General features: G+C 63.1%; 3 protein-coding genes across 29 annotated transcripts in view; 1 reads left to right on the top strand and 2 right to left on the bottom strand.

Moving 5' to 3' along the window:
- TSC2 (TSC complex subunit 2) overlaps positions 1-3,647 on the bottom strand; it is a 35,005-nt gene extending 31,358 nt beyond the window's left edge. For all 18 annotated transcript variants that reach the window (XM_043560948.1, XM_043560945.1, XM_043560943.1 and 15 more), the window contains exons 1-4: positions 3,554-3,647; positions 2,945-3,111; positions 1,842-1,928; positions 303-413 (exon numbers count right to left, since the gene is read on the bottom strand). In XM_043560948.1, the coding sequence (XP_043416883.1) occupies positions 303-413; positions 1,842-1,928; positions 2,945-3,082 (336 nt within the window). In that variant the 5' untranslated portion in view covers positions 3,083-3,111; positions 3,554-3,647. The remainder of the gene's footprint in view (positions 1-302; positions 414-1,841; positions 1,929-2,944; positions 3,112-3,553) is intronic.
- Positions 3,648-3,667: 20 nt separating this feature from the next.
- NTHL1 (nth like DNA glycosylase 1) lies at positions 3,668-9,263 on the top strand. 6 transcript variants are annotated; one of them, XM_043560955.1, is made up of 6 exons: positions 3,668-3,924; positions 4,889-5,115; positions 5,833-6,003; positions 6,832-6,991; positions 8,812-8,934; positions 9,010-9,263. In XM_043560955.1, exons 1-6 carry the CDS (start codon positions 3,741-3,743, stop codon positions 9,246-9,248), a joined length of 1,104 nt encoding a protein of 367 aa, XP_043416890.1. In that variant the 5' UTR covers positions 3,668-3,740; the 3' UTR covers positions 9,249-9,263. The 6 variants fall into 6 exon arrangements, with proteins under 6 accessions (XP_043416890.1, XP_043416887.1, XP_043416888.1 ...); XM_043560953.1 differs by having other exon boundaries at positions 3,726-3,924; positions 8,829-8,934; positions 9,010-9,236; XM_043560954.1 differs by lacking the exon at positions 3,668-3,924 and adding an exon at positions 3,983-4,807.
- A 916-nt stretch (positions 9,264-10,179) lies between these two features.
- SLC9A3R2 (SLC9A3 regulator 2) lies at positions 10,180-21,360 on the bottom strand. Of its 5 annotated transcripts, none has more exons than XM_043560959.1 (7): positions 20,946-21,350; positions 18,101-18,301; positions 12,762-12,941; positions 12,286-12,439; positions 12,173-12,216; positions 11,558-11,620; positions 10,180-11,310 (listed from the first exon to the last, which is right to left on the bottom strand). In XM_043560959.1, the coding sequence occupies exons 1-7, from the start codon at positions 21,156-21,158 to the stop codon at positions 11,152-11,154; spliced, it is 1,014 nt and encodes a 337-aa protein (XP_043416894.1). In that variant the 5' UTR covers positions 21,159-21,350; the 3' UTR covers positions 10,180-11,151. The 5 variants fall into 5 exon arrangements, with proteins under 5 accessions (XP_043416894.1, XP_043416893.1, XP_043416895.1 ...); XM_043560958.1 differs by having other exon boundaries at positions 11,555-11,620; positions 20,946-21,313; XM_043560960.1 differs by lacking the exon at positions 11,558-11,620 and having other exon boundaries at positions 20,946-21,360.
- Between the last annotated feature and the right edge of the window lie 4,786 nt (positions 21,361-26,146).

Here is a 26,146-nt window from a genome sequence, read left to right on the forward strand (position 1 = left end):
AGCACATAACTACCGTTCCCTCGTGGCAGGCACGTCCCTGACAACTTACATGAAACGCCTCACTTACACCCCAAAACGCTCCTGAGAAGGAAGGAACAAGCACCCCCATTTTGCAGGAGAGCCAGGGGGGATGCGCACTCAGGCGGTCCTGCTGCGGAGCCCCTGGGAAGCAGACCCCCCCTGCCCGGCACCCTCATCAAAGGTGAGAGTCCACGCACAGCACAGCAGGGGCCGTCAGCGGGCCGCCCCACGACACCCCCTCCGCCCGTCCCAGCTCCGCCGACGCACACACCCGCCGTTACCTGCCCCTGCACGATGGCCTTCAGCAGAGCCAGCACCGCATGCCGGGCCTCCGGTGGCCGCTCTGGCTGCAGCATGTCCTCGACGGCCTTCCAGAGCGCTTCCACTGCATGCTGCCACCAGCAGGGAGGGGACAGCAATTAGGGTGTGCTGGCCCCTCAACTCAAGGGACAGTACCATGAGCAAAGCACGGAGCGGAACAGTCCTTTGGACGTAGAACCCACTCCTCTCAAGCCCATGCCTCGTGTACCCGGCACAGCCCACATGACCCTGAACCTGACACGGGTGTAGCTCCAAGCTACTTAACCCCACCGGTCCTGGCCACAGCCTGTGGGGAGGGAGGAGAGCAGCAGGCTAGGGGAGTCGTCCCGGTTGCCCCAGAGATCAGCCAGAAACCCCCTTTCGAGCTTGCCGAAGGAGTCTCAGAACCAGGCGGTCCCAAGTCTGCAGCCTGAGGCAGAAACCCCGCTTCCCTGGCTTCCCTGTGTACACACATCAGCTGAGGGCTGCCCTGAACCACACCATGGCCAAGACCTCCGTGTGGGCTTCTGGAATCTGCCTCCTCTCACTAAGCCCCACTCAGCGCACGGAGAGGGATCCTGTTCCCCACAGCTACTCAGGGCCAGCCTCTCACACATCACCTTCTCTTCTCCATGTTAACCCTTCGACCAGGGTTTGCTGACCAGTCACCCTTTCCTGGGCTCACTTCTCTTAGGAGGGGACTGAAACGTCTCTTAGATGTTGTCTCATCGACATCCTGACTACTTCAGCATACTCTGGAACTTTCTCCTCCTTTGTCCCATGCTCAACACTCCTACTGATGCAACCTAAGCCACAACAACAGGCAGACACCGAACCTGTGGACTCTGCCAGCCTCTCGGGCTTATCTGTCTACTCAGACAATGGCAGCCGGGCCACTGCACGCCCACACCCACAATTTCCCAACACAGATGCCTACTGTCACATTTATTCCGGCTGACGAGTAGCCCGCAAGTTTTAGACGACCTGCCGTGGACATCTTGGTTGCTCTCCCCTCCCCCTTAGCAAATGCCAATCTGCTAAGTCCAAGTCTCCCCCCAAGTCGCTCACGCAAACTCGGGACAAGGCTGCAGCAGAGCTCTTGACGTGCTCTCCTGACAGCTGCCCACTCTGTCCTCGGGATGCCCGGAGAGAGCCCGCAAACATCGGCCTGAAACAAGCAGACACCTCTCCCCAGAACACACCAGAACTGCTAAGCCTTGACTCACGCTCTTTGCTGACGTTCCTTTACTTCCCTGCCCCCAAGTCTGAAATGTGACAGGGCACGCAAGCACGTGTTTTCAGTCGCCGTAAACCCTTTCTTGGAACTGCCGGAAACGCCTCAGTCCCTCCACGTGTGACTGACCCCTAAGAGTTATACTCCACGCGTTTCCAGAAGATTCCCCATCACTAAGATGCAGGTTAAGCTTAGCAGTTAGCGGCCAACCCCGTTCCCAGAAAGAGCCGAACAAGCCCTCCCAACAGCTCTCCTCCGTTCAGCAGCCAACTGAGGCAGACCTTACCTCTTCAAACTTCTTCGTTTTTGCAACTTCACAGATCTGCCCTATCACCCGGATGCGATTGTTGAGGCCACATTCAACGCTCAGCTCCTGGAGAGACACGAAAGAAGGCAAAGGGGCCGGCGCTCAGGCAACAGGTCTCCACAACCGCCAATCACAGACCACGCCGAGAGCTGTACCGCATCTCCCACACTGGAGATTTCCTGCGGGTCCTTCTGGAATCAGGAATCGCCCGGAGTTTACTGCTCCGTCTCAGTGGGGTGATCATAGACCACTCGTCTTTTTCAAGGCTGCGTTTCTTTGCGTTGAGATGAAATTTACATAACAAAATCAGCCATTTGAGGAATTTAAAACTGTACAATTCAGTTTTTAGTACATTCACGCAGCCCGCAACCACCTCCACTAATTCCAGAACATTCTCATCACCTCAAACCTGGGAGCAGTCATGGCGCGTCCCCCGGGCCCCGACAAACTTTCCGTGTCTATGGATTTACCTGTCCTGCCCACTTCACAGACATGGAATCACACGCTACGTGGGGGCCTCTGTGCCGGGCTTCTCTCACTTGGCATGTTTTCAGTGTTCACTCACGTTATGGCAGGGGTCAATGCCTCATTCCCTTTATGTTTTGTTCACACGTTCACCAGCCGATGAACGTTTTGGCTGTTTCTGAATGGGAAACTTCACAAGGGCAAAAATCCGACATTTATAAAACACGGTGCCAGGCGTGTGGTGGAAAGATTCACACCACGCACACGGGAAAACAAAGACCCGCTCCTCCCAGGAACTCACAAATTACCAGTTAACGCCTGGCTACCCTCCTGATCACAAGGGGAAGCCGGCCATGGCATTTAGGCCATGTCCGTAGGATAGGTTTTCCTGCACTAACGCCTGAATACTACCTCTAGTGTGCTGGACCAAGTCCCCGGGACCCTGACTCCCTGAATCTCCGAAGGAAAGACATATATGCCTCTGCGCTACTGGGGACAGCAGCCCTGAGCAGCCGGTCGCCAGCAACCCATCTCTGCAGAAGCTGGTGAGGGACCAAACCCAGCCTTCCTCTCATCTCCCGACAGGCTGGCAGGACAGACGCAGGCAGCTCACTCACTCTCAGGATTTCCGCCGTGATGATAAACTCCGTCTGCTTGCCCTCTGCAGACCTGGGGTTTGGCCGCGGGGTTCCCAGTCCAAACAGAATCCTGAACTTCTCCTTCAAGCCTGAATCCTTGCTTGTCGGCTTGGCCATGGTGGGCAGGGACGCACCAGAGGCCGCCTCTGCGCCGAGGAAACGAGCAGAGATCTCAGGAGCAGCTCCCCTGCACCTGCCCCGCTGCAGACCTCCGGGACCCCAGGACCCCCAGGCCTGGCCAACAGCAGGCCGGCTGCCGCGCCGCCCGACTGGGGGCACAGGGTGGAGTCCCCGACGTTCGCCCCCTCTCTCTTCCCCACGTGGGGGCGGCCTGTCGGGGGGTGGCGCCGGAAGCAGGGAGCCCCTCGCACCCGCTCTGTTTTAACACCAAGGAGCGCTCGCGGCTCCAGGCTCCGGCTGCGGTGGGCTCTACCGAAGCCCGGGACCCGGGACACCGCGGGGTCCGCCCCCGCCGCCTCAGCGCCGAGCAGGGCCCCCCGGCGCGGCCGCCTCCCCCTGCACCATCGGGGTCGGGCCACACCGCGGGCCGGGACGGCGCCTGCGGTCGGGACGCCGCGAGCCACTCACCCCGCGCCGCGCCCACCGCGCGCCAGGCTCCGCGGCGCGGAGAAGGGAGCACACCCCCGGCAACCGCCCCCCGCCCCAAAACGGGCCGCCGCCGGAAGCTCGACCTGCACTTCCGGCGGCGGGCGGGGGCCGAAGGCGGCCGCCGAGCTTGCTGGGAGTCGTAGTTCCGGACCGCTCTGTGGCGGAAATGCGGGGGCGAGCGTCACGTAACGTGGTCACGGGGGCCGCCGGGAAGTGTAGTCCGCAGGACTCAAGCATGAACGCGACGGGCGTGAGGATGGTGACCCGGAGCCGCAGCCGGGGCCCGGGGGCCGGGCCGCGGGGGGGTGGGGAGAAGGCCGCGCCGCTCTGGAGGGGAGAGGCGGCTGCAGGTAGTGCCGCGCCCGGATCGGAGCCTGGGGAGAAAAACGGGGGAAGGGGCCTGCAAGGGGCTGGGGACTGGGGGCTGGGATTCAGGGTCGCTCCCACGTGCGGCCCTGGCTCCCACCCTGCGCCCTGTTCCTAGGACACAGGGGCAGGGGTCCCCAGGGACTGGGTCCGGGCGCTCCCACCTCCCCCATCATCGTCCTGAACTGGAAGCCTGCCCCATGATATTCCACTTGTGCCAAGCTAGCTGTGGGCCGACCAGCCTTATCCTCATAGCTGCTTCCCTCTCAAAGAGACCAGGTGCCGTGGGCACTTGCAGCCGGAAGTCCTCTTTCCCGGCTGGCTAGCGGGTGCCTCCCGGGGGGCGTGGTCTCCGCTAGGTTTATCCTCGTAGGCCTTAAGGAGCTAGGAACTGTGGGTTGAGCAAGACCCACAGGTCCCTGCAACGTGCCCTGCAGGGCGGCCAGAGGGGGGTTCTCATAGGCACCCAGTGAATTTAGGGGTAGTCCAGACAGGGAGCTCCACTGTGATACAAGCATGGCGGAAGCACTGGGGCAAGGAGCAGTCTGTGGCAATGGCCGCTAGGCAGGAGCTATGATGCTGGGGTGGAGTTTGGAGTTCGCCGCGAGTACGAGGAAAAAGCAATGAGGAGACTTAAACAGAAGTGATGCAATCTGTTTTGGGGCCAGAAATTTCTCTCTGGCGCAGTGTGGAAACTAGATTGGGGGGGGGGGCACCATGGCAGAGGCTGTTGGTAGAGTCCCCCTGTGCTAACGCAGACTTGGTCAGGAAGGCAGTGGCGTAAAGAGGGCTGAGTCGTCAAAGTGTGGCCTGCAGAGGCCAGAGCACCCCCGCTGCGGTAGATGGTTGTGGAGTGAATGATGCTGGGTGAGTAGCAGGTAGGGCACCGCCCACACCCCACCCTCACCTGTGGCCCCTGCTGAAGGCTCGGAATGCCACTATTTGCAGAAGGAAAGAAGAGCCCCAGCCCTTCGAGGCATCGGCGGAAGACACAAAAACTGAATGTGGCCTACGATCGCGAGGAAGAAGACACCAAACCCCCCAGGGCACCAAGCTGGGAGCCCCGGGACTGGCGGCAGCAGCTGCTGAACATCCGCACCATGAGGAGCGGGAAGGACGCACCTGTGGACTGGCTGGGGGTTGAGCACTGCTACGACTCCGACGCACCCCCAAAGGTAGGCCAGGGCCCCAGCCGCCTGGGGACGCCCTTCTGGACGAGACGCCTGCTTCCTCTCAGGCCTCTGGCGGGGCACAGCCTAACATGTGGCAGCTCGTGGCTGACGCCCTCACCTGCAGGACCTGGAGCGCCGGCCGGCATCACCTGCTTCATGGTGGCCGCTCAGCAGGCCAGGACTACCTGTGCCCGGGGCTTCCTGCTCCGTCTCCTGCCAGCAGAGGCCCAGGCGCAGCAGGCCAGCTCGGTAGTGTTTGCTGAGAGTTCCTTCCACTTCATGGCCTGATCCTTAGACGAACTCGCTTCTAATCCCAGCCCTGCTGCCAGGGACCTGGGTGCACGTAGTTGTTTGGGCTTCATCTGCTCACGTGTGACACAGATGGTGTTACTCACGAAGCAGTCACAGGCACACGTGCAGCCGTTGGCTGTCGAGCACCCATGTGCCAAGTGGGATTCTAAGCGCTGCGATCGTTGGCTTAAACCTTCCAATGGTCCTGTGAGGTAGATACCGTGGTTGTCCCCACGTCACATGTGAGAAAACAGAACAACGCCAGGCCGGACCCCGCATGCACTCGGTTGGCCAGGGTGGGTGGAAGGTGGACGCCCTACCGGTTGCCCAGGGTCACAGGTGGAGGTGGTACAGGGTTTGGCTGGGGCCCGGGCCACAGTGAGCGCCCAGGACCTGCCACTCCCCTGGTCCCTGTCACTGTGCAAGCAGGTGCGGAGGTACCAGGTGCTGCTGTCGCTGATGCTCTCCAGCCAAACCAAAGACCAGGTGACAGCGGGTGCCATGCAGCGGCTGCGGGCTCGGGGCCTGACAGTGGACAGCATCCTGCAGACGGATGACAGCACGCTGGGCACGCTCATCTACCCCGTCGGCTTCTGGAGGGTGAGCCCACCGACCTGGAGGCTGGGGTGCAACCGGCCTGGGAAAGACGTCAGGAAGCTGAGGGGAGACCGTGGGGGTGCGGGAGGCCAGGTGGGGCATCTCAGGCCACGGGGACCTGGATGTGAGTTCCCGCTGGAGCCCCTGCCCCACTGACCAGCAGATGGACCCAGGGCTGTGGGGCCTCCCTCCTTGGCCTTTCCTGTTTGCAGCCCACCCCTTCCTTCCTCCACCTCCCCACCCAGCTGACTGGCGCTTCCTTTCCTCCCTGAGGCTACCCACCTCTCCCTTTGTTTACTCCAAGCCTCCCTGGAGTGCGTCACCCTCCTCTCTGGAGCCCCAGCAGGCCATGGAGCACTGGGTGGCGAGTGGGCGGATCTGTTGAAGGCAGCCAGGCGGGTGGGGCCGCTTCCCCTTGGCACTGGCGTGGGCCGCAGTTTTGTCAGATGGTTTTTAAATAGCCCTCTCCACTCAGGCACAGAATGGGAACCACCCAGCTGGCCTGGCGGCTGGAGGGGGAGCCCCAGGCTCCAGCCTTCCTTCCTGAAGGCCCAGGTGCTGCTGAGCCATGGCCGGCCCGCTTAGCCTGCTTGGTTTCTGGGAGAATGACGGGGCAGGGGACCTGGGCTAGACCCCACACGCATGTCATTGGCCCAGGCGGGTGGGAAGCAGACAGGCTCATTCCCTCGGCTCATTCTCACCTCCTGGCAGGATGATGCAGACAGGTGCCTCTGAGGGTGTCTTGGGCAGGTGATAGCTCTGGGCACCTGTGGCTCTGCCTCGGGACTCCACCGTCCACTTCCAGGGCTGACCGCCCCTTCCACCTTTCAGAGCAAGGTAAAGTACATCAAGCAGACCAGTGCCATCCTGCAGCAGCGCTATGGAGGGGACATCCCAGATTCCGTGGCAGAGCTCGTGGCGCTGCCAGGCGTTGGACCCAAGATGGCACACTTGGCCATGGCGGTGGCCTGGGGCACCGTGTCAGGCATCGGTGAGTGGCATACACCCACAAGGAAGGTGGAGCAGGGTTAGCTGCCATCGGGGCTCTCCACGTCCTGTGATCTGCAACCCCAGCTCATGTCTCCTCACCCCCAGATTAGCCCAAAGGGTCAGAAAGATGTTTCCAGCACTGAGCTGGGCCTGCCTTGCCTGTAGATGGGTACTCGTGGGAGGAGATCCTATGTGCTGAGCACCTACTGTGTGCTAGGCTCTGAGAGGCCCAGGGGACGGACTCAAGGTCTATGCGTGGCATTGTCGGAGCTGGCCCAGTCTGGGGCAACTGAGCAGACTTCCTGAGGCGGTGATAACTCAGTCAAGAGCTGAGGAGTGAGGTGGGGCTGGCCAGGCAGAAGGAACAGCATCCACAAAGCCGTCAGATGGGAGAAAGACCAATAGGAGGCTCAAGAACGGGCACCGGCAGGGGAGGCACGGTAAAGGCAGGGGGAGCCTGGGGAAGGAAAAAGGGCTGGGGATACAGGGAGGAGGAGCTGGGGGGGAGCCCCTCCTGGAATCCATTTCCTGACATTGGTGGCCCTCCGAATGAAGACAGACCCCAGTTAGGGTGTTTGCTAATGTTTCAGATCTCTGCCCAGAGTGTTGGGGCTTCTGAGGCCAGGCAGCAGTAGCCTGGCCAGCCCAGAAACCAGGGCTTGACCTTGATTTCTCTGTGTGCCCCCACCCCAGGCTCCTCTGGAGCTCCTGCAGGAGCTGGGGAGGAGGTGGGAACTTCCCCAGCGCTTCCCCGGCTACTAAAGCCTGGTCCCTGGGGTGGGGACCCTTCTGAGCACTGCGCCCAGATGGAAGGGCAGCACAGGGCTGAGGGCCCTGACTGTGAAGTTAAGGCTGGAGACCCGGCAGCCCCAGAGACTGGCACTGGGCCAGGCAGGGGGCTAGGTCAGAGCCTCCCCACTCCCCACTACCCCCACAGGCTTCTGCAGCCGCCAGCCTCTCAACAGATACTTGAGCTTATCTTGACAGTGGCTGTCCTCAGCTGCCTGAGTCCCAGGAGGGGTCCCGCAAGTCTCCTGGGGGAAGGGCCCACAGCCCAGGCGACCCGACTTTGGGAGCAGCAGACACACCAGGAAGAAGTGTCAGATGTCACCTTTTCTGGTTGTCTGTGGGCATGGCCACCTGTAAGGAGAAACTGGGAAGGGTAGGCCTCTGGGTGACAGGCGATGTGGTCACCTCTATGTTACAGAGGAGGAAACTGAGGGTTGGTAACCCACCAGTGCGACCCCTATGCCTGTGTGCTCTCCCTGTGCTCCCAGGGTGCCCTCCATCAGGGTCTGGGGAGGGCCTGAGCCTTTTTCCAGACTATCGGTAGCCAGGGGGAAGGGAACAGATGTGAGACTCACTTTCTCTTTTGCGAAGTAGAGAGAAGGCGGGGACTGCCGCTGGCAGGAAAGAGGAAGCCCCCGTGAGCAGGTGCCCAGGCCAAGCCCTGGGGTGGACCAAGCCAAGCCCTGGGGTGGAGCAGGGGCTGTGGCCCAAGTAGATGACAGCTGCAGGTGGCGTGGCCACACTCCCTCTGTGCCGACCATACAGTGGCAGGTGCAAGCTCTGTGGCTCGGGACCTCGAGCCAACCCTCTGGACCCAGCTGTGACCACCCGGCCTGGCGCCCACAGCCGGTGCCTAGACCAGGAGGCACTGCTGCACCCCAGATGGAGGGCCCAAGCCCTGTGGCTCAAGCCGCTGACCCGCCCTCTCTGCAGTTCTGGGCCCTGCATGGAAGCCCAGGGCCAAGGTGGGCCCGGGGCTCTGGGCAGGGACTGGGGCCGTCGGGGCCGGCAGGCGTGCCCTGTGCTAAGCAGGTCCTGTCTGCAAGCAGCGGTGGACACGCATGTGCACAGAATTGCCAACAGACTCGGGTGGACCAAGACAGCGACCAATTCCCCGGAGAAGACTCGTGCTGCCCTGGAGGAGTGGCTGCCCCGGTGCGGCAGGGTAGGGGCGGGCAGGGCTCCCCTCAGTCAGCCGCCCTTGCTGACGCCCCCCCTCCACCTTCACAGGGAGCTGTGGGGCGAGATCAACGGACTGTTGGTGGGCTTCGGCCAGCAGACCTGTCTGCCCGTCCACCCACGCTGCCAGGGCTGCCTCAACCGGACGCTGTGCCCGGCCGCGCGGGGCCTCTGAGGACCATGGTGCTTCGGCCCTGGACGCCGTTCTGGGTAGTGCGCTGCGTGCCTTTGCTGGGGAGCCCCAGCCTGTTTGTAATAAAGCTTGGGAGTTGTTTGCAGTTGGGGTCTGAGTTTTGTTTTGGTTTTGGTTTTTTTTTTAAAGTTTATTTATCTTGAGAGAGAGCACAAGCAGGGGAGAGGCAGAGAGAAGGAGAGACAGAATCCCAAGCAGGCTCTTTGCTGGCACAGAGCCTGATGCAGGGATTGAACTCACAAACTGCAAGATCATGACCCGAGCCGAGGTCAAGAGTCGGACGCTTAACCGACCGTGCCACCCAGGTGCCCCCGGGGGTCTGGCTGTTTTACCCCAGGGGTTTGGGGACAGACTGGGAAGCACGTGCAGGAGCTGTGTTGCCTCTGCTCTGGTGTCTGAACTGGGCTGCCTGGGAGGCTGGAATGAGGATGTGACAATCCGGGCTCTGTACTGGGTTGGGCGAGCGGTGGCGGTGACGGATGTGCAGGAGTCAGAGGAGATGGGTCATGGGAGCCAGCTGCAGCCAGCTGCTGGGAAACCCGCTGGAGACCTGGGCCTCCTCCCTCCTGGGACACACGCCCCCCTCCTGAACTTGTGCGCTCTGACAGCCCTCTGCCAGGAGGCCCTGCCCTGTGTTTACAGAGCCACCCAGCCTCCAAAGGAACACCAATAGGCCCAGGCTGGAAGCCACAGGGCATGAGACCCGACCTGTGTGTACCTGCAGGGGTGGCACCAGGGCAGAGGGAGCGCAGGGAGTGTCAAGGACCTGGGAGGCACTGAGGGCAACTTGCTGGGGGAGGGGCAAGGGGGAGGCTGACAAGGGCCCCAGAGTGTACCAGTGAAGGGGGGGGGGGGGGTACAGGGAACTGAGACGAGTCAGGCTTGGCCGCCTGGCGGATACAGTGGAAAGAGGCTTAGGAATGGGACCCCGCTTCCAGCAGCTGAGACGAGTTTCCCCAGGGCCGCTGCCCAGACCACAGCCCCCCACCCGCAAGCAAGGGCTCAGGAAGGACAGAGGCGGCCAAGGGTCTGCGGAAGGCCTGTTTATTCCGAGGGCGCGCATGCGCTATGGCTTACAGGGCAAACAGCAATATCGGTCGGGTTCAGAGCAGGGAGGAAAGGGAGAGCGGGTGGCGTCTCCTGGGGGCAGGCAGGCTCTCCCCCAGCCTCAGGGCTGTGGCGCAGGGACAAGAGGCCTGTCCAGAGGCCACCCTCTTCAGGGACACGGGGCCTCTATCCTCAGGCCCCTGGGAGCCCAGGCCCTGTGCCCTAGACCAGTTCAGCGGGGACATGGGAGGCCTGGCTTAGTGACCCCCCCCCCCCACAGCAGGGACGGGGGCAGAGGGGCAGCTCCTATAGCCACATCTGGCCTCCCAGCCTCACCTTGGAGCCCCCACACTCACAGCCCGGTCCCCCTCCATCTCTCTGTCCCTGAACGTGCCCGGGACTCCCAGTTCAGAGGACTGCTGTTGAGGAGTGGGGAGGACGTGGTTTGCAGAGAAAGGTTTGTTTTACTGCAATTACTTAGAGAGCGCGTCCTAAGGGAGTGGGGGTGGGGGCGGGGGCGGGACTCTGGTATTAAGTGGAAACATGTGTGGAGCTGGAGCTCTGTGGGTTTTTTTTTTTTCTTTCTTTTTTGGAAGAAAAGCAAAAACAAAAATTCCTTTAAGTCAGCAGGCCCGGGCAGAGCAGCAAGGGCCGGGCCACGGTCGCCACTGCCTCTCCCTCTCCCTCTCTCACATCTGGCAGGCGGGGGCAGGGGAGGGGCGGGGGAGCCCTCTCCCCTCTCCCCTCTCCAGCACCCAGCAGGTAGGGGGGCAGGACGGGGCGCACTGGGGCGCACATTGGTTCCTGGATAGCGGTGGGCCCAGCACGGCTTCAAGGGGGTGAGGAGGCACCCCCTCCAGTCCACTGAGGCCTGGGGAACTCGGGGCTGGGCCCGTGCGGGGAAGAGGCCGGGTCGCCGGCAAACAGGCGGGGCGGGGGGGGGGAGGGGGGGCTCAGAAGTTGCTGAAGATCTCGCGCTTCCGGTTCCAGTCCATCTGCGGTGCCCGCTTATTGACCCGGGTGGCTCTCGCCTTCTCCTTGGCCTCGGCCGCCGTGGGGCTCAGGTGGAGGCCACTCTCCTGAAAGGGGTCACGTTTCCAGGTGCTGCTGTCCTGGGGGCAAGCAGAGTGGGCAGGTGGCCAGAGTGAGCCCTGGACCCGAGCCCTCAGTCAGGTTACCCTACCCAGGGAGCTCACACCAGAGGCCTGCCGACGGGGCCGGGGCGGCAGGCCCAAGAGGGCTTCCTGGAGGTGGTGACCCCATTGCCTAGGCCGACAGCTCCACAAACACCCACCCCCAAGGCCTCTGACCCCCCCCAGCGTGTGATCGCGGCAGTGGAGACGGGCAGGCACTTGCTACCTCAGTGTCCTTGTCTAAGCCAGGCAGATCACTTCGGGACGAACACGCCGAGCCACCATTGAGCTGGGAAACCAAGGGCAAGGCGTGGCTTCAGGGACCCTGCCCAGGAGCCCGTGCACACACACACACACACACGCGCGCACGCGTGCCTACACGCACGTCAGAGCCACGCTCATGCTTCCGCTTGGCGGTAGGCACGGAGCCTCTACTGTGCTGCAGGCCCAGCCCGGGCAGGACGCTGGACAGCCAGCGGTGAGCGTGCAGGTGGCCTGGCCCTGGCCGGCTCAGGACAGGAATCACCCCCAGGAGCATCACCTGGGGTGAAACCAGGGGCTGCTTCCCAAGGAGACACTGAGTGTGACTCCAGGTCGCCAGCCAGCAGTGGGCAGAGGGAACGGCACAGCCAGGTGCCCCACGGAGCCGGAGTGTGGCTGGCCCAGGACAGGCCCCACAGCGGACGTCAAAGCTACGAGGGGTTGGGCAAGAGTGAGCCCCACGATCGTACCGACACAAGCAGACCTCGAGCTGGGGGGGGGGGCTCTGTCCAGCCTGTGGGTCCCCAGAGGCCCCCACTGGGGTCTCCTGTGCCCACCCTGTCCACTCCCGGCCTCTCACCTGGGCAGGGCTGGTCCCGTTGGTGACGGGTGATGGCAGTGGACCTGTGGGGACAGTGTGTCAGAGGCTGCCCAGCCCCCCACGCTCTACCACATCCCCAGGCAGTGGCCCACCTTCCACATGCTCCTCGGTGGGTGTGACCCGTAGCCGCCTGAAGTGCTCGTCCGTCTCAGGGTCCACCACCAGCAGCCGGGCTTCGTCCTCTCGCGCCTTGATTCTGGAGACCACCTCTGCGTGGCGCAGCCCCTCCACATTCTGCCCGTTCACCTGCCGCCAGCAGCATGGGGTCAGCGCTGCCTGAGGTCAGGCCCCCAAAGGCCCCCTGAGCCACCTGGCCAGGTGTGGCATCAAATATTCATCAACGTTGTCACCAGCCGTGGCAGCAAGAGGAATCCCAGCTCAGGTTCCCAGCATGTTCCCTCCTCCAACAAGGACCTCCCTGCCCAGACACACACGCAGGGGACACGGGCCAGAGACACACTCGGGGGGGGGGGGGGACGCGGGCCCAGACACACACTCAGAGGACAGGGGCATAGACACACGTGTGTGTGTGTGTGTGTGTGTGTGTGTGTGTGTGTGTGACAGGTACCTCGATGAGTCGGTCCTGGGCGCGGAGGCCGGAGTGAGCGGCAGGCGAGCCCGGGTCCACAGAGCGGATATACTGTCCCGGCCGGGACTTGTCACTGTGCAGGTTGAACCCGTAGCCTTGGGGGCCCTTTCGCAGGTGGCAGAGCCGAGGGCGTAGCTCCCTGGGGGGTCCAGTGACATCCTGCAGGCACAAAAGACCAGGCTCCGCACTGCTCTCCCACCCCCCTTGAAGCCACCGACCCAGCCCCCAAGGCCTCTGGGCCCCAGTATGCAGCTGCAGGGGAGGTGGGCCAGAGGGATCCCCAACCCCACACCCAGCGGCCCCAGGTCTCAGGGACAAATAGTGCACCCGTGCCTGCCCCCGCCCCCTTAGGCTGCCTGTGACCGAGCTCCGGCCGCAGGTCCTAAGCAAAGCCTCAATTTCCAAATCCAAAAACAACTTCAGGACCAGGGGCTTTGCAGGGGTGCTGACAGAGTCAGCTGAAGGGCAGCGGAGAGCACAGGTCAGGGTGGTAGAAGCCAGGTGAGATAGCTGCCACCCGTGACAGTGTCCTGGGGCCACTGTCCCTGGAGGCCCTGCCCGTGCAGCCCCTCCCCACCCCCTCCCCGAGTGCCGGGCTGACGTTGTCTGTTCTCCCAGCGGCCTCCATAGGCCAGTACGATGTGTTTGCTTTCACATTCCAGAGCAAGCTGCGGCCACCCCCACCCCCACGGGGCCCAGAGACAGGGCACACGGGCTGCAGCCGAAGCCAAGTGAGAAGGCCAAGGGTGGGACCTGCCCTCCTACCCTCCCAGCCAGAACACAGAAGGCCACTAGTGCCCCCAGAGTCCCCCCACCCTGCCTCTGACAACCCAGGGCCTTGCCTCGCTTTACCTCTGGCATCCTGCAGCAGGGCTCCGGGTCAGGGGCCGTGCAGGCAGGGGCCGGGCCCCAGGACCCCCACCCAGCCACAGCCTGGGGCAGTGACCGCAGTGCCGAGTGGCTAGCGGCTGACGGTGCTCAATTAAACATGGCCGGTGGCCGGAGTGCGCGGGCGGGCAGGCAGCTCAGGTTTCCCGGGACGCCCAGGACGCCCGGGACTCGAGTGTGCCTGCAGGTGAGCGTGTGCAGGGTGGGGGTGCTCCCGGTGGCCCCTCCGTTACCCTCCACCTACCCTTGCCCTCAGGGAAGGTCTCCAGGCTTTGGGCACCTGCCTCTTGCAGCCCAGGCCACCCCCCGACCACTCCAGACCCCAGGCCCGTGAGCTTGTTCCAAGTCTCAAACCTGACCATGAGTGCCCTAACCTGCTAGTTGGCCCGGCTGGAGGACCGAGTACAGCTTTTATCACAGGGCAGGTGCCCTGCCCAGGCTCCGGGGCCCCCCACTTGTCCCAAACACCCTCTTCCTGCCCAGCCTGCACCCCTCCTCTGGGACCCCGGTCCCCAAAGCCTGCCCAGACATGCCCTCCGGATCCCCACTGCAGGCCACTACCTGGCCCCATGACCCCAGGAACTCAAACAGGGCTACAGTTCCTTGGTCCCAGGGCTTGGGCTGGGCAACATGGGCAGAACGTATGGGCGTGAGACCCCCAAGTTCTCCAGGGCCCTGTCGCACAGACTCATCCGCTCTCCCAGACACACCTGGAAGTGCCCGTCCCTTGCGGGCGGGCTGTCAGAGCAGAGAGGCCCTGAGGCTGGCTGGTCCGGAGCAGGGCCAGGGCCGGGGTTACACACATTTCGCAAGTGCACATGCAGAGGCACGCGGTCAGAGACGGGACATCTAAACACACACGGCTCACAAACACGCTACCCGGCGACACGTGCGTGCGAGGACAGCCCAGCCCCCTTGGCGCTACAGACTCTTCTCACGCCCTCCACAGCGACCTCCCTGGCAGGTCTCTCAAGGCCCCCAAACAGGAAGCAGGACTGCGGGAGCATCTGGGGCCACGACGCCAGGCTGAAGTCACATCCGGGTTTGGGACCATCCTGGCCATCTCCCTGCCTCAACCCGGCTCGGCCACAGCTCACCACACCAGCCAAGAGGCTTCTCCTGAAGTCTTGCCTAAATTCCCCTCTTGGATCCAGGGACCAACAAACCCGGCACCGGACCCTCCAGTGGAGAGGCTGGGACGCGGGGGACCAGGCAGCGGAGAGGCCCAAGGAGAGGCCCCGAGAAGAGAAGAGAAGCAGCGGGTCAGGAGGGGGCGCAGGCGGGCCCTAGCGCATTGCTCAAATTCCTCACTGCCTGTCCTGGCTCCAAGCACTTCCTGCCGCCTCCCAGCCAGGCCCTCGGGCTCCCACGGGCTCCCACGGGCTCCCACGGGCCCCTGGCCGGGCAGCCCAGAGCTGGACAAGCCCTGGTCTCACAGCCCAGCCCGCGACCAGACAAAGAAGCTGGCATGGGGGTATACCCCCGGAGCTGAGCTGTGCCCCCTCCCCCCACATGGTGACTCACCAGCCCCGGCAGAGAAGGGCCCCCATTGTTGCTCTGGGTCCAGCAGGCTTGCACCAGGGGGCCCCGAGTGCCCTCTCCTGACCCTGGGGGACATGGGCTAAGCTGGTTGCCGGGGTCCTCTTGGTCCACGCTGCCCCCACCCAGCCCCCACCCAGCCTGACCTGCACAAGCCCCCAGGATGGGCTCTGTGGAGGGGCTCCTGGAGCTGGGGCTGCTGTTGTGGCATCCCGAGAGCGGGCCATGGGAGGCAGGACAGAGTGGCAGGCAATGAGCATCCAGCTGGAGAGGCCTGAGCTCTCTGGCCAGCCCAGGCCACCACCCCATTTATCCACCTCCCACTGTGGGCCCCCGGCTCCCCAGGGAGGGGTGGGGACAGGGGCACTGAGTCACTTTGGGGAGCAGGGTGGTGGCTAGGTTCCCCCTCCCATGCTCGGGCCCCAGCGAGGCACCCCCTACTGGCTAGCTTTCAGTCTCAAGAAAGGAAGGAAGGAAGCTGCTGGAAGGCCCTGCCCTGCTCCCAGGACCCGAGGCTGGGGGGACAGGGAGGCAAGGGAGGGGACCCCGGCGCCAGATCGGAAGACAGAACAGAGCCCTCTGGTAGTTACTAGGTCCCATGCCGGGCCACCCCCTGAAGGACTCTCCCCCTTACTCACAGCCCCTAAGGGCCTCCAGAACGGGGGTGGGGGCCCGGGGTCTGTCACCACCTCCACGGCCCTGGTGCTGCGAGCCGTCCCGTCTGTTTGGGGGCTGTCCCCTATCGTCACGGTCGGGATCAGCTGCTCTGCAGCTGCAGGGCCACCCGAGCCTGGTCTGGCCGGGGCTGAGTCACCACCACCGACTAGGACCCCGCAGCACCCCAACGGGAGGGGCCGGCCGCATTAGTGGACGCTGCAGCCGGCATGGAGGAAAGGGAGCCATGACTCCCAGCTTGGCCCTAAGCAGACCGCATGAGTCCCACCCGGTCCCCCTGCCCCATTGCACAGGAGCCCTGTCGGAGCGTGGCCCCGTGTGTAAGCATCACCCTCCCAGGCACCCTGACAGCTAGTTAGTCCTGTGCAGGTCGGCCGGGGCCCGGCTCTTCCTTCTGACACTCTGAGCTCAACTGATCGGATACCGGGTCTCTGGCCGGGAGGCTATGGGGGTACACCCTGTCCCCTGGGCCTCCCCTGACCTTCTGGACTCCCTGTCCCCAGGCCAGCCCCCACCACAGAGCCCCTGCCACTCAGGCCCCACTTTGTTCCTCTAAAAATACACCCAGAGGAAGCCCCCTCCTAGGGTTTCCTGTAGCTCCCAGAGCCTGAAATAGCAGAGGGGGAAGGTCCCACCCAAGGACAAGGTGCCTCGACACCCCACCCTCCAGATAAGGCCGGAGGGCGGATCTTTCCACAGGAAGGCGAATTCAGCGTTTGTGTCTAACTCAATGGATAAACGCCTGGCGGGAAGGGCACTTCCTCCTGGAGGTAAGATGCCCGAAGGAGGCCCTACTCCAACTGTAGGCCTGCAAGGCCAGGGGCCCGGGCCAGCCAGCGCCCCCTCCCGAAACCTCCTTGAAAGCACATACCTGACCCTGATGCCCCCTACTCGGGCCATGACCACCCCCGAGGGTTCACGCGCAGACCTGTGCGCATGCTGGCTTCCCACCTGAAAAGCCACCTGCCCCCCAGGACAGACACCGTAGCGTCCGGTCACCAACACCACCGGCTCACACAGGAGGCATGCGCACCCAGAAACCCTGCACACACAGAAACTTCAGATCTCACGCCACCTAGGGCAGCTGGTTCTCAAAGTGGGATCTGGGGAAACCCCTGGGATTGGATCCCTTGAAGACATTTCCCTTGGGGCACCTGGATGGCTCAGTCAGCTGAGCATCCGACTCTTGATTTTGGCTCGGGTCATGAGCCCAGGGTCGTGGGATCGAGCCCCGCGTTGGGCTCCGTGCTCAGATTCTCACTCTTCTCTCCCTCTGCTCTTCTCCCCACCTCCTCTCAAATTCAAACAGACAAACATAAAAAGGGGTGCCTGGGCGGCTCAGTCCATTAAGCGTCGGACTCTTGGTCTTGGCTCGGGTCATGGTCTCACTGTGCTGACAGCACAGAGCCTGCTCGGATTCTCTCTCTCCTTCTCTTTCTGTGCTCCTGCCCTGCACACACATGTGTTCTCTCTCTCTCTAATTAAAAGAGAGAGAAAGAGAGAGAGAGAGAGAGAGAGAGAGTTTTCTTTTAAAAAAAGGCAAAGGGGGCATGAGGGACAACAACCTTGGGGCTTCAAGAGGGCAGAGTAAGCACGATGAGGCTCTTCCTCTCGGCCTCCCCCAGGGGGCCACCCCCAAGTTCTGCCACCCGGAAGGAGGTCCACACGCACGTTAATTCCAGCTCTTCCACCCTGGAGTGGAGGCAGGAAAGGAGAAGCACCCCAACCGCTGTAGACCCCAAGCTGAAGACTCAGCTTAGAGTATCCTCAGCTGTCCCCAACCATGCACCGCCCATGGGGAAGGACCAGCCCCTCCCTCCCAGGGCCTTCCCAGCACAAGCAGGCTCCTCAGACAGACAGACACCTGAGGCCAGCACAGAGCTAGGGACGCCCCCTCCTGGGGGACCTCTCCTCCCAGGCCCCCGGGCCCCTCGGCCAGGCTCGACAGAGTGACCTTTCCTAGGCCAGGTAGCTCTGATGGGCATCCTGGGGAAGAGGGTTGGCGATGGGGGGCCAGGGACCAGGGCCAGGCTGCCCTGACCCCACCTGGCTTAGAACACAGGCTGAGGGCAGAAAGAGTGGCCCCACGTAGCCAAGAGGGTAGTCGCCAAGGCCCCGGAGAGGGAGAAGAAGGGATGGAGACAGAGACTTCTGGAGGTGAGCGGAGGGGGAGACCGCCTGCCGTTAAGAGGCAGAGACGGCGGAACCTGCCATACCTTCTGGCCAGCCTCGGAGCCGAGGCTGCCGGCACGTGCCCAGTCCGGCTTTGGCTCCCAGGGGTCGTGGATGGGCGGAAGCCCTCGGTGGGCCATCTCCTCAGTGCAGGTCAGCTGCCGCCTACGGAGCTCCTCGTCCGTCTCCTTGTCCACCACCAGCAGCCGCGTCTGCGTTTCCACAGCCTTGATCCTCTGCACCACCTGGGGCGGGCAGGTTGGCGGGGAGCAGGTCAGCGGTCAGCACTCTGGGCAGCACATGGACGGTGGCACCACCCAGGGCTGGCCCAGGATCACGGGCAGGCGGCTGGCCTGCCAGCGGTGGGCGGCTGGACCGAGAGGCCCGCCGGCTCCGCCCTCCACCCCCGGGGGCTCAGGCAGCTCCCTCCCTCTTTACCCAGGACGCCCGACACAGGCTGCAGGGACTACAGGATCACTGCAGGGACTCGCCTCGGCCCAGGGTCCTGTCCGAGAAGGGCCGGGAAGCTGGATGAGGCAGCTGGTCTGGAAGGTGGTGCGTGGCTGAGCTTCAGGGTTTCAGTGTGTGTGCGCACGTGCGCACGTTGCATGCGTGCATGTGTGTGTGCACGTGTGTGCAGGCATGCATCCATCTGCCTCAGGGTTTGCCTCTCAGTCTGGGTTTGAGGGAGCAAGGGGTCTCCCTAGGTGCCAGTCTGGGGGGGGGGGTCTCTGCCCACTGCTGCTCTTTTCAGTAGTGGACCACGGACGTCTAAACTGCGGCCTTGGGGTGCCTGGGTGGCTCAGTCGGTGAAGCGTCCGACTCTCGGTTTCGGCTGGAGTCATGATCTCACGGTTTGTGTGAGTTTGAGCCCCTCAACGGGCTCATGCCAACAGCGCAGATCCTGCTTGGGATTCTCTCTCCCTCTCTGCCCCTCCCCCACTCGTGCTCGCTGGCTCCCTCTGTCTCAAAATAAATAAACTTAAAAATAATAAGTAAGTAAACCCCTGCCTCTGAGCCTTCATTTGCCTCGGAACCATGGCCACGGACCTTTTCCTGCTGGACCTGCAGAGAGGGGAAGGCCTGGATTCCTGCGGCAAGGCCCTCGCTCGGGTACCCACACGCAACCTGGTAAACAGGGTTCAGACCCAGCAGGCGGAGGCCACCTGTGGGACAACTGTGAGGCTATGGCCACCTGTGCGTTTATGTGGGTGCCCGCAAAGCGTCTACATCATGTGGGTGACCATGGGGCATGCGTGCCAGGGTGTGCCCTGCAGGGAGACAGAGCAGTGGCCACTGGGCATTGGGGTGGGAAAGACAAAACCCCTACCCCCACCCCAAGTCTTGGGGGAGGGCAGAGAGGGTCCCGTCAGCTGCTCAGAAGTCATCAACAGATAGGAGGGTGTGAACCAGGCCCATCTTCCCCCCGGCCCCCCTCTGATCCTGCTCTCTCAGGGAGAGCGACAGGAGGACCCCAGCACCCTGCCACTTCCTGCCTGGGACAGCATGGGCCTGCGTGTAAACTTAGAGATGGACCCCCAGAGGCCTGAGAGAAGCAGGTGCCCTTGGGGCAAGGGCGGCAGGGACTGTAAAACTGAGGCCAGGTACCAGCTCTGCCAGCCCCTCCCTTGCTCCGTCCAGCCAAGACCTCTGGCCCACACCCCCACCCTCCTTCAGCAAACGGCTTTATCCAGCTCACACTCTGGGTTAAAGACCGAACGGAGGCAGACAGATGGACAGACCAGGGCCCCAGGGGTAGACACAGCAGTTCAGCTGCCGGTCCAGCCAAGAAGCCATTTACTAATCTCTAGGCCCCAGGGCTAGCCACGCAGACAGGTCACAGACTCACAGGTGCTGGGGAGGACACAGAGAACCCTGAGCAGAAGGGGTGGAGGGAGGCTGGACTCAAGCCAGGTGACTCCCTGGCAAGGGGGGGGGGGGGATAGATCGTCCCCAGGAAGCAGAACTTGCGGAGGAGAGACCCTGCCTTCCCTCTGGCCCTCATCTCTAGATGCAGGAGGCAGAGGGTCGGGACAGTGGCCCCCGCAGGGCTGGGCAGCCTCCAACGAGGCACCATCAGCCAGGACACACACGATAACTACACATATCCAGGCAGGTGGACACACAGGCTTGGACACACACACACGCACACACACACACACACCCAGGCCTATATATTCACACATACACTGTCCAGCACCCAGAGCCCAACTCACACACACACATCCCGGCATGCAGATCTGTCCACACATATACACCTAGGGGTACAGACCCGTATATTCACACACACAGTCCACACGTGCGCACGTGCACACACACACACACACACACACTCGCTGATACAAGCACATACAGGTGTGCCCTTATTGTGACACCCTTCTGTACACCCAGGCAGATGTGCACACACATGGGTGACCCCCAGAGGGACCTGTACACACACATACCCAGCTGTGTACACACGCACGTGTTGACACTCACAGAAAAACACTCAGGGCCCCCAGTTGCACGGAGACGCCCCCCAAGGTGACGGACGCCTCCATTCATTGCACACTGAGGCCCTAACAAGACTTAAGTGTCAGGGCCGAGGGCGAGGAGCCGCAGTGCAGGCCCCTCCCTGCCAGGATGCCCCCTCCGCGGTGCAGGACCGAGCTGCCTGAGGGGCAGAGGCGAGGAGGGAGGCCGGCGGCCTCCGTGGCCACTTCCCCCACCTCCTAGCCGGAGTCCACGCAGGGCCTTGTGCGACCCCCTCGGGCCCCCGGGCAGGGCGCCGAGGCCTGGGGGCAGGCAATGCCGAGAGCGGCGGTCGTTGACGCCCCCCCCCTTCCCCCCGCCAGCTCGGGGAGGGGGCCCAGCGGGGCAGCGGGCCGGGGGCGGGGCGCGGGCACCCACCTGGTGATGCGTCTCGCCCTCCACGTTGACGCCGTTGACCTCGACCAGCCTGTCTCCGGCGCGCAGCGCGGCCGCCTCGGCCGGGGAGCCGGGCTCCACGCGCCGGATGAACTGCCCGCGGCGGCCCTTCTCGCCGTGCAGGTGGAAGCCGTAGCCGTGCTCGCCGCGGACCAGGCGGCACAGGCGCGGCCGCAGCGGCTCCGGTGAGGCCATGACGCCGGCTGCCCACCGGCCGGCCGCGGGCCGGCCACGGCGCTGACGCCTGCCGCGGGCAGGCAGGGGCGCGGGGGGCGGCGCGGAGGCGGCAGCGACGGCGCTGGGGACCCGGCGGCGCCCTCGGCTGCTCTCGCTCGGCTCTCGTCGACTCGGACTCGGGCTCCGGCTCCGGCTGCGGCTGCGGCGCCGCCCCCGCGCCCGCCCCTTCCCCGCCTCCTCCGTTCGGCCGCCCCCGCCCCGGCCACGGCCCTGCCTCGGCACCCCGCCAATCCCGGCGGAGGCTGCGGGGCCTAGGGACGCCCCCCTCGGTCTTGCCCCGACTCTGGGCAGCCTCCCTGGCGCCAGTGCCTTTGCCTCCTGTTCCAGGGGCATTTATTGAGCACCTACTGTATGCGTGGCACCAAGGCGGGCTGTGGAGGTGGGGGGAGGAGTGGAGAAAGGGTCTTCAGGGTGAGGAACCGCACACAGCGGCCAGAGAGTAAGAACAAGAGCCACAGCTCTGCCCACCATCCTCAGGAAGTTTCCCCCGCTACACACACACACACACACACACACACACACACACACACACACACACCGGTGTCCCTGTGTCCCTCCTGCACCCAGAGCTGCCCTGGCCCAACAGAGTCCCAGGATGGTCCAGGAGACAGAAAGAGGAGTTTGAAAGTGACAAGGCAGCAGCCCTTCCCTATATTCTGGAGGCTAGTGACTGGGCAGCGCCCTGGCCCTCCCAAGGAGACTGTGGACCTGTGCTGGGCACGTCCATTAAACATTACCCCCCACACTCCTCTCTTAGCCTGGGCCTCTCACTTGTGCCCCTGGTCATCCCAGGCAGAGATTAAATGTACTGAGGCCTTTGGCCTCTGACCTCTGGCTGGTGACCAGTGCTCACAGAAGCTGTTCCCAGGAGCTGGCCCCTGTGATCTCTGCCCCAGCCCTCCCCTCCCTCTGTCCTTCTCCCCTAGCATCTAGCCATCCCCAGCAGGAGTACCCCTTCCCCCAACCAGACAAGAATGACAACAGAAAACCATTTATGCTTTGTTGTGGCTCTGAGTACACTTTATCTGGAACAACCCCAGGGTGCAGATCAGGGAACCAAGTTCTAAAGAGGAATGAGACCCAGGTGAGGTTCCTGGGCTCCTCTAAGGGCAGGGCTGTGAGATGCCAAGTCCACACTTTACCACCGAGCGCTTCCCCAGCCTCGGATACAGGAAGACGGCTGAGCTGCAGGCTCCCCCTCAGCCTGCCCCTGCCCCTTCCCAGCCTGCCCAGCCCCCTGCACATACCTGGTTCCCCGGGCTGAGGCTTAACCAGCCCAGGCAGTTCCCCATGGGGACAGAGGCAGGCTCAGCTTGGGCCTAGTGCTTGCCGCTCCTTCTCCCCTCTCCAGTGCCCTCAGCCTGGGCTCCCAGCCTCCGCCCAAGCACAGAGCCCTCCTCTGGGCAGCCTCCTGGGCTGCAGCCTCTTGGGTGTCCACACCTCAGCTGCTGCCCCTAAAAGCCACTTAGGCCAAAGCTGCATGGCTGCTTCCCCACCCCCACCTCTAAGTTCCTGGCTGATGCCGCCATAGGCGTCTGTCTGCTTTTCTGTCCAGAGGCTGCCTGTCTGGCCTGTGACTGGCCTCTCCGGACCCAACCTGGTGCTGCTGCTCCCGGTGGCTGTGAGGATGGGTGTGGCAGTGCTGTGTACTATATACTATTCCTGATGGAGCTTAGGGGGTCACCCCATAGCAACCAGCACCAGCCAGGACCTGCCAGGCTGTAGCTTGGGGCCACACCAGCATCTAGGGAGGTGGCTGGATGGGAGCCCCCCAGGCTGGGGGCAGAGAAGGTAGGAACCCCTGGTCCTCCGGGTTGGGAAGCTTGGACATCTCCTCCCCCCCACCCCACCCCACCCCACCCACACACATAGGACAGACACTCCCGGGATCAGCCACTGGCCCTCACTGCCTCCCGCAGCCCAGGACTCAACCAGTTGAGTGACGATGGATGGGAACAGACCACCACTGGAGGGAGGCGGAATCAGGGGTGGGTGGTAATAGTCAGGGGCCAGGAACACTGCTTCACAGCATAACAAAAGGTGACAAAGTAGAGTTAATAAGGGAGGTAGGTAACACCCCAGAATAAAGGAGAGCTGCAGGTTAAGTTCCAAAGGGGGAGCAGGAATGGGGAAGAGGAGCAGGGGAAGAATGGGGGCCCGACAACAGAGGCAGGGAAGACAACCCAGCTGCTCTCCTGGGCAAACTCTCCCATGCCCTTCCTCCAGCCTCTGACTGAGAGAGAAAAGCGAGACAGAGGAACAAACCGAGGGAACAGCATGGACAAAGGCTCAGAAGAGCAGACAGAAAGGTGTTCAGGGGCTGTAAGCTGTTTGGGGTCTCCGGCGAAATGGGCCAGAGAAAGTGATCATCTAGGCTGGCAGCAGGGGGAGGTCAGGTGGGAGGTGATCCCCACGCCCCGAAGCCCTCATCCCACTCCTGCCACCTTGCCACACAGGCCTTGTGACAGGCGGCGACGGAGACCTTTCCCGGGGATTCCCTCCGCAGAGGGTCCACCTGGGGTGTGGGTTGGCCTGGGGCTCCACTGGTGGGGAGGGGGCTTTCCTCCGAGCTCTGGCTACCTCCCAGGGGCAACGCCCCCAGCGATGGGCGGAGCCTGGGCCTGGGCGGGGACTCTGGGCTGGGGCAGTGGGCTGAGGCCTCGTCCCGAGCCAGAGGAAGGGTCGGGGGCCCGTCTGTGGGGTGGAGCCATTAGTCTGACGCCCCGGTAATGGCCCAGAACTTCCCGGGCCGGCGCTGCCTCCCTAATGGGCATTAATGGCCCCAGGGGATGACAGGACCTCGCTTATGGCCTCCTCCCTCGGACTACGCCAGGCTTCTCTTCAGAGCTCGAAACTGGAGCAGGCGGGGGACCAGGGCGACGGAAACTGTGATGAGAACGAGAGACCCGGAGACGAGAAGGGGAGAGAAGGGGAGAACCGCGACGACCAGCGAGGGAGACAGCGCAGGAGCCCGCCCACCCGCTCTGGGCCCGCCCACGCCCCTGCTCCCAGGGAGACTGCAGCCCGAGAGAGCAGCCGCGCAGCGCCACCTGCTGGCTGTCGCTGGGATCGCTTCATCCGAGGGGCTGGCCCAGGCCCCACCCCTCTGGCTCCGACTCGGTTCGGCCTCCCGGGCTGGGTGGAGATTAGAGCGGGAGCGACGCACTAGGGCTCCTTGTACTGCAGGGGCACGGGGGTGCACGTAGGTGGTGGGCAGGGAAGCTGGGCCTCTGCCAAGTCCCTAATCGGGGACTTTCACCTTGGACCTGGCACCAACCTCTCTGGACTGGGGTACCTCCAGGCCTCGTGAAACCTAGCATCTCACCAAGTGTTCCGGCACTTGTGACCAAACATTTACAGGCCACTTGGCACCAGGCGCTGGTGAGCACTGGGGAAATATCGCTTAGATCCAAGGGCAAGCCCAGGACTGGCACAGCCCTTGAGGAGGGCATTTAAACATGGCCTGAGGCCCCACAGTCCTTCTTCAGGGTGGACCGTGGGGCTGTTCTGGAATCTGCACAGAGTTCCTGCTCTCTGTGTGAGGGAGGGGAGGGAGCAATGAGACTGCGGGGCAGGGCAGCCCTAGACTTTGTGCACGTGGCACATGGATTTCGTGCCATCAGTGGTGGAGAGCCCTTGAGGTGTTGTGCACAGGACACGCGTGTTGTGAAAGACCAAGTTTGGCAGGAGTGGACTTGGAGTGCAGAGAGTGTGTTGACCTGAGGAGTCAGGTGGCCGCCCCTCCCCTCAGTGCAGATCCTGGAATCAGAGTCAGTAAATTTAGGGGTTGGTCGGGGCGCCCGGGGTGGCTCAGTCGGTTAAGCGTCTGACTTCGGCTCAGGTCATGATCTCGTGTCTCGTGACTTCCAGCCCCGCGTTGGCCTCTGTGTTGGCAGCACACAGCCTGGAGCCTGCTTCGGATTCTGTGTCTCCCTCTCTCTCTGCCCCTCCCCTGCTCACTGTCTCTCTCTCTCCCTCAAAAATAAAAAAAACACTAAAAAATAAATAATAAATAAATAAATCCAGGGGTTGGTAAGAATTGGGAGGGTGGAGTAAAAAAGAGCGCCCACGTTAGGGGACCACGTGTGGAGAAGGATGCATCCAGGAGATGAGGAGTTGCCAGTAAGGAGAGACAGGGGCTTCCAGAGGCCAAGGGGAATGTGGGGGGCAGTTCTAGGTGGGCCTGTCGAAGTTAGCTGGCCCAACAGGCATGGGACCACCCCTCCTCCAGTCCTTGCTGGGTGCCCCAAGGGAAGACCTTGCCAAATGGCCAAGGGAGGGCTCCGGGAGGCAGACAGTATCAGGGCACAGCATACACGCACTTCGAGGTCTGGTCCAGAACAGTTGTGGGAGTCAGAGCCCATACTGAGGAGGGTTAATGAGGGAGCAGAAGGGTGGAGGGGCCCGGGCACCTGTGAGCAGGATCTATAAGGGGGCCCAGGCGGAGGGAGGTCCTCATTCAAGATGGCACAGCACATTTACATGGGGCTTGGAGCCAATAACTGGAAATGTGGAGAGGATCAGAGGGGGAAGAGTCTCTGGGGAGGCAAGGGGCCTTTCCTCCCTAGGAGGAGAGTGTGGCCTGAAGAAGGGGTACAAAGGAGATCGTGGCTGAAATGAAGCCGGGAGATGGGGGAAAGGCTGGGTGGGCTGCCAGGGCTCCCGAACCTGGCCAGGGGCCACAGTGAGGGGGGGCACTTGCAGGGCTCCTGGGAGGCTGAGGTGGGGGCTCTCCCTCTCAGCTGGTAGGGTATGAGTGCCTACTCTCCTTTCTGGTGGATGGCTGCAGGACCCAGGGGCTGACTCGTGCCTACCTCCCATGAGACCTCTCTCCTCCTGTGGGACCCTGGGACCTGGTCTGATGACCCCACCCCCAAATAGGAGGGGCAGTACTGGCAGAGAAGGGAAAAGGGGACCTAGGCCCCAGCAATGTCTCTGCCTCTGTC

This window comes from Prionailurus bengalensis, chromosome E3 (genome assembly GCF_016509475.1).
Source record: "Prionailurus bengalensis isolate Pbe53 chromosome E3, Fcat_Pben_1.1_paternal_pri, whole genome shotgun sequence".
NCBI lineage: Eukaryota > Metazoa > Chordata > Mammalia > Carnivora > Felidae > Prionailurus > Prionailurus bengalensis.